Genomic DNA, 7,500 nt, shown 5'->3' with positions numbered 1-7,500 from the left:
TGTACCGAAGGCACTCCAACCTAGCCTGATTCGCCGTTTTATCTCGGCTTCGCAGGATGTGCTCGACTGAATGAGTTGCCCTAGGTATACATACTCGTTCACTGCTTCTAGTACCTCGCCCTGTATTTATATTTGCTTAACTGGGGTTCGGCTGTTGAGCATGACTTTAGCTTTTTCATGTTCATTTTAAGGTCAATCTTCAGACTTTCCCTATTTAAATTGCTTATTAATTGTAATTCATCTGCTGACTCGCCGAAAAGAACAATGTCATGTGCAAATCTTAGATTGCTTAAGTGCTCATTCCCTATTCTAATCCTTCTCTCCTTCCAATCTAACTTCTTGAATATTTCCTCCAAGCAAGCTGTAAACAGACCCTTTTTTATTGGTATTTTATTGGTTTCTGCGTGGATTTTGATGGTCGCTGTACCATCTCTATATATATCCTCTAATAATCTGCGGTATATTTCCTCTACTCCTTGTTTACGAATTGCATCTAGTACTGCAGATATCTGTACCGAATCGAATGCCTTTTCATAATCTACGAATGCCATACTCAGGGGCTTCCTATATTCGTTTGTTTTCTCTTTTATTTGAGCTAGTGTGTGGATATGGTCTGTAGTTGAGAATCCGCTGCGGAACCCTGCCTGTTCCCTGGGTTGTTTTGAATCTAATATATCGGTGATACGGGCTATGATGATTTTTGTGAACAGTTTATAGATTACTGAAAGGAGGCTTATAGGTCGGTAATTCTTTAAGTCTTTTGTGTCTCCCTTTTTGTGTATTAAAATTATTATTGCGCTTTTCCAGGCCTTCAGGGTTTTACCGACGCTTAGACATCTGTTATAAAGACTGGCCAGTTATATTGCCGCAAACTCTCCTGCATCTTGAATAAGATTTACACTAATGCCGTCTTCTCCTGGTGTTTTTCCTCTTTTCATGCTTTTTAGTGCCCTATTCACTTCCTCCACCGTGATGTTTGGAACGTCTCCAATTGTTGTGTTTGTCTCCGTATGTGGTTGATCGTTTGAGTGGTATAAGTCGCGATAGAAGTCTGCTATTACTTTGATAATTTCATTTTTATTGTATGTCACCTCTCCGTTGGGGTTCTTTACTGCATACATTTGTTTTTTCCCTATTCCGAGCCTCCTCTTTGTTGCCTTAAGGCTGGTGCCGGCAAGCAGAACTTTGTTTATTTTTCGTATGTTAAATTTGCGTACATCCTCTTTCTTCTTCTTGTTTATCGTCTTAGTCAGCTCTGTTGATTCTATCTTGTCTCTGATTGATGTTATTTTCATGTCCCTACGCTGTTTCATAAGCTCATTTATATCCACCGAAAGCTTACTAAACTTTTCTTTTTCGTCTTTACCCCCTATTTCAAGTGCAGCTTCCGTTAATATCTCACTGAATTGGTCGTTCATTTGGTTTATGTCAAGATCTTCCAGATCTGAGTATTTGTTTCGGATGATGATACTGAATTCCGTCGCCCTATTCTTAATGTTGATTAATTTAACGAGAGGCTTCTGTATGAGCTTATTTCGTTCCCTTCTTAGCTGTAATTTTACTCTACTTCTGACCAGTCTATGGTCGCTACCGACATTTACTTTACTGATAACAGTTACGTCTTTTACAATGTCGCGCTTATTGGTGATTATGAAGTCAATTTCGTTTTTAATGTCAGATGGTGATTTCCATGTTCAATTCCTCCCGGGTCTCCTTTCGAAGAATGTATTCATAATTTTAAGGGATCAAGCTTCAGCGAATTCTATCAGCCTTTGCCCTCCTTAATTTCTGGTGCCTATTCCATGTTTCCCAACCGAGGTTTCTCCATCTTCCCTTATACCTATCTTGGCATTAAAATCCCCCATAATCACGGTAAAATGGGTTTTTGCTCTATCGGTAGCTGCTTGCACATCATCATAGAAGCTCTCTTTCTCCTCATCACTATGACTGCTGGTAGGAGCGTACACTTGGAGATTTTTTAGGCTATATCTGTTGTTTAGTTTCAGTATTACAGAAACTGCTCTTTCACTCACACTGTAGAATTCCCTAACATTCTTTTCGAGTCGCTTGTGAACTAAGAAACCTACTCCTGATTCTTGTTTGCTATCCAAGGGATTACCTCGCCAATATAATAAGTGTCCATCATTTAGTAATTTCTGCTCTTCACCTAGTCTCCTAACTTCAGAAAGTCCTACAATATCCCATTTAATAAATGAAAGTTCCTCAAGCAGTGTCAAGCAGTCCTTACATTGTATGTGCATAAATTCATCATCTTTAGGCGGCCTGGGTCTAACCGGATATATTTAGCACCCTCTGCTCCAGAACGATCCTGATCGCCGCCGTGACCAGGGGCTCCTTCGCTTCCGGGGAATGAGGGCCATTTTCTTGGCTGGGAAATCATGTGTGTGGCCTGATACCCCCACCTGTCGGCCTTAATTGTGCATAGTGGGGGGAGTGATTTTAGTGCGGAGGATACCATTAATCTCCAATAACACGTTTGAGTTAGTCTTGCATGTTATTAGGAGATCTTAGTATCCCCCGATCTATCTCATGACCTTCCAGTCTACTCATGTGAGAATGGACATTTGTTTATATATACGTGCAGGGCCTACGCAACAATGCATGTTTGCATGTTTATGCGCGCTCCCGTGCCCGCACTTATATTCGTTACCATATATAGATTGTGCCTGTGAATGTACAGCGTAGACGCATATATATACACAAATCGTATGTCCAATGTCCAATCGTATGTCCAATCGTATGTCTACGCCCGTATGTATGCACAAAGCAACCATACATAACAGTGTCCATACGTGCACACACATGCACGTGAATTATAATGTGCCCATGCATTATAATTTGTTTAAATATATATAGTAGGTAATGGTATACATATATCTGGCAATAGTTCGGAGAGGTAATTACTAGTTGGTACCTAAACCGTTTGAGCATCCTAGTGTGATCTTGACTGTTGGTGATGCCATATATATATATATATATATGTATATATATATATATATATATATATATATATATATATATATATACATACATACATACATACATATATATATATATATATATATATATATATATATATATATATATATATATACATACATACATACATATATATATATATATATATAGGAAAATCCTTTCACTATATTCATTCATTCATATTTTCATCTACATATTTCTAAAATTTGCTTCGTAAGTGTGAGAAATTGAAACGGAGGTAAAGTATAACACTGGAATATTATATAATACAGATCTCTTTTATTTCATAGAAAAGCTGTCATAACAACAACAATGGCAGCAGGACGTAACAAACAAGTCTTTTTCAAATTCTACTCAGAGTTTGTGCAGGCTGCTCTTGTTTTCTGCTTGTGGTTAAATGTGTTAAAAAAAAATCTTACTGTATATACAAGAGTCAGTCAGGGTTACCGTACTTCGAATTGCACTTAAACCTAATGATACATACGATTTTCTTTTGAGTTTCATCTTGAGACAATCTCATGTTGCATTTTCGACTGAACAGGAGTCGTTCTAGCGTCGAATCACCCGCCTTATGAGAACCTGTTGATGATGTCGTCGAGGAAGGCATCAGTGGCACTCTGGGAGTTCAATCTGTGTGGAGGAGCGACAGGTCTGGACTGCACTTTGACGCGGCCGCCAGCACGCCCTCGGCCCCCTCGGATAGGTGGCTGTGGGGGGGCGACAGGGACAGGCGGCAGGGGCTCGAGAGGCTCGGCGGGGACCCCGTCGAAGAGAGGCGCTGGCTCGATGAAGTGGAGCGCAGAGTCATCGTAGTCCAGCGGGGTCGAGGCAGGGAGAGGTGGTGGAGGAGGGGGGCGAGGAGCTGAGGCCCTCGGGGCAGAGGACCGAGGCGCCGAGGATCGAGGACCAGACGACCGAGGAGCCGAAGGACGCTGGGCCCTCGGGCTGGACCGAGGAGCCTGTGAGTTGAAGCTCTCGTCTGCGCCTGCCACGTGCACGTACGGTTCCTCGAGATGCTTGTACAGTTCGTAGTTGCCGAGATCGACATAGTTGGGGTCCGTGGTCTCGTCGACGAGGGTCGGGTCGTGCACGCCGGCCGTGTACCAGCGGGTCTCTCGTTCGCCCAGGTCGTTAATGAAGGTGTAGTTGCCCGTGACCGTGCCGTTCGGGAGGCGCAGCTCGTACTTGGCGGACCCGTCGGCGCCTGCGTACTGGTACACGAAGCCCCCGGTCTTCGTGTCGATCCTGGGGTAGGGAGGCGGATTTGAGGAAAAGAAAGAGAGAGAGAGTCACACAAGGAAAAGAGAAAAGAGAGAGTACACACACATAGAGTGAGAGATTGAGGGATAGATAGATAGAGAGAGAGAGAGAGGGCGAGGGGAGAGAAGAGGGGGGAGAGGGAGAGGAAAAGAAGAGAGGGGAGAGGAGAGAGAGAGAGACAGAGAACAGAGTGAATAAAAACAAAGAGACACAGAAATTAAATCCACACACACACACACACACACACACACACACACACACACACATATATATATATATATATATATATATATATATATATATATATATATATATATATATATATATATATATATGTATATATATACATATACGCACACACAAAAACACACACACACACACACACATATATATTCACCTGGATCATTGATTTTCATGATCTATTTTCAGAACATGACGATGCCATCCAAAAGCGAAACAAGTTAGATCACGATTCAATAACAGAATCAGCTTTGGACGTGTGACTTAGAATAAACGGTCCATGATATCATCTTAATCGTTTTCATTATAACACCGGACGGAAGAAATATGGAAGAAAGAAGAAAAAGATAGAAAAGGAAAAATGAACACGAAATAAAAACACACGCAAAAAAACAGGAAAGATAAAGGAGAAGAATTAATAGATTAAAATGAAGAAGGAGAAGACGAGGAAGAAAGAAAATGAATAAGTCGATGAAGGAGATGATGGAGAAAAAAAAGGAAGAAGCAGAAGGAGAATAATACGACGAGGAATAGAATATGAAGAAGACGAAGGAGAGGAATAAGAAAAATAAGAAGACGGCGATAATGAGGAAGAAAAAGAAAATGAAGAAGAAGAGAAAACCGAAGAATGAGACAAAGAAGAAATATAAAAGAAAAAGACAACAACAAACACACATACAAAAAAAAAGAGAAGAAAAAAAAAAAAAAAAACGAAACTAAGAAAGAGTCAATGAAACAGAAGGAGAAGAACAAGTAGCGAGATCCATTACCTTCGGACATCTGTAACGATGGGCACTGGTGTGGTGTTTGGATCATTTGCGGTCTGCTGTTGGACCGGGGCCTGGGGGGGCTGTGGGAGGACAGGAAATGGGCTGTGAGTGTGCTGTGTGAGTGTAGTTTTTTTTTTTTTTTAGATTTTGTAACTGTGTTTGCGATTTGTGGTTGTCGGTATTGGTATTGTGACTGGGCGCTTAAGTGGGTGAAACAAATGTATATATGTATATATATGTATATATATGTATATATATATATATATGTATGTGTGTGTGTGTGTGTGTGTGTGTATACATATATATGTGTGTGTGTTTGTTTGTGTGTGTGTGTGTATACATATATATGTGTGTGTGTTTGTTTGTGTGTGTGTGTGTGTGTGTATATGCATATATAACCTATATATGTATGTTTATATATAGGTCTACATATATATGTATCAGCGTATTACACATCTCATTTTTATAATCATATTCAGAGCAAAATGCAAATAAAAATCCAGAAAAAAAACCCAAATCATTCGTATCTTTGGTGAAAGACAAGCTCTCTGTTCAATTTTGGTGGTACCATTTAATCCTACTTTCATTAGTATTTGATAACGTTTAAGATGAATGACGAGAAAGATAAATAGAATTAGAAATATAGTGAGAAACAACACAGAATGAAAATTATATAAATGTAACAAAGAAGAAATAGCCATAAAGAAGGGTTTTGTTCTTTATTGTATAATACGGATGAAAAGTTCTTATTCTAAATGACCAAGTCCAGCGATGTACATTAAAGATGAGACATTCAATTCTATTCAAATATATTATAATTTTCAATCAATCATAATACAACCATATCTAATATCAAGGCATACTTACAGGTCTCGACTGAGGAGGCGGTCCGCGCACTACAGGTCTTGACGCAGGTCTTGACCGGACAGGAGGGGGAGGGGGAGGGGCGGGAAGGACCTGTTGAAGACATAGAGGTTAGTCATTTGTTATTCATCCTTTGAGCTTCGTAAAAATGTTATTGTGGTATCCATTGTGCTGTTAATATTTATGATATTGGGAGATGCAAATTTCATGTGGATTCATTACTGTGGGATATGTATAGTATAAGTAGCCAACTGTGTGCATATATATATATATATATATATATATATATATATATATATATATATATATATATATATACATATATACATATACATATATATATAATATATACATATATATATATATATATATATATAATATATATATATATATATATATGTATATATGTATATATATATATATATATATATATATATATATATATATATATATATATATAATATATATATACAACACACACACACACACACACACACACACACACACACACACACACACACACACACACATATATATATATATATATATATATATATATATATATATATATACATATACATATATTATATAATATATATATATATATATATATATATATATATATATATATATATATATATATATATATATATATATATATGTGTGTGTGTGTGTGTGCGTGTGTGTGTGTGTGTGTGTGTGTGTGGAAAATAGTGGCATAGTAATCACGCCATCAGCTTTAATGAGTGACTTATTTATATAAATACTCGTGTAACTTAGTGCTTTTGAAATTAAAGATGAGATACACCTTTCTGTAAAACAGTTTTCAAAAATAACTAAGTTTATCATGCATACATCTTCTATGGTTACCTTTACACAGTAGAAAATGTTTTGTAGGGATAACAATACTAAAAAATATATATATTTAATCGCTATACTACAGGCATGATAATATGTTTGCTTGTCTCTCTGTGTGTGTGTGCGCACGCATGTGTGTTTGTGTGTGTGTGTGTGTGTGTGTGTGTGTGTGTGTGTGTGTGTGTGTGTGTGTGTGCGCGCGCGTGTGTGTGTGTGTGTGCGCACGCGCATGTGTGTGTGTGTGTTCTTGTTTTGCGTGTGCAGCATAATGTATATTCATGTGTATTCATATTATTTACACGGACCGAGTGAAAGGCCAATATCCTAAATGCATTTCAAAAGAGTTAATATCCAGCGGGACTCACAGTCTGTGGAGCGTCGACATAATCATAGTAGTCGAACTGCTGGGCGCGGGCGAATGCCAACACCCCAGCTAACAGCACCTGCAAGAGAGAGATAGGAAGTGAGTCTGAGTCCGCATGCAACCGAGCGTGACTTCGATTTATTC

At 38.6% G+C, this 7,500-nt stretch overlaps 1 protein-coding gene across 1 annotated transcript in view; it reads right to left on the bottom strand.

Annotated features, from left to right (window-relative positions):
* Positions 1-3,257: 3,257 nt before the first annotated feature.
* Positions 3,258-7,500, bottom strand: part of LOC122245834 (uncharacterized) — a 9,659-nt gene continuing 5,416 nt past the window's right edge. Inside the window, exons 2-5 of the mRNA XM_086534245.1 lie at positions 7,358-7,435; positions 6,138-6,227; positions 5,271-5,350; positions 3,258-4,245 (exon numbers count right to left, since the gene is read on the bottom strand). Of these exons, the coding sequence (XP_086390371.1) occupies positions 3,570-4,245; positions 5,271-5,350; positions 6,138-6,227; positions 7,358-7,435 (924 nt within the window). The 3' untranslated portion in view covers positions 3,258-3,569. The remainder of the gene's footprint in view (positions 4,246-5,270; positions 5,351-6,137; positions 6,228-7,357; positions 7,436-7,500) is intronic.

Source organism: Penaeus japonicus, unplaced genomic scaffold (assembly GCF_977035675.1).
Source record: "Penaeus japonicus unplaced genomic scaffold, GWHDUDI00000001_assembly GWHDUDI00000040, whole genome shotgun sequence".
In the NCBI taxonomy this organism is placed as follows: Eukaryota; Metazoa; Arthropoda; class Malacostraca; order Decapoda; family Penaeidae; genus Penaeus; species Penaeus japonicus.
The sequence above is the reverse complement of the archived record's forward strand: the minus strand, read 5'-3'. Positions and strand labels throughout refer to the sequence as shown.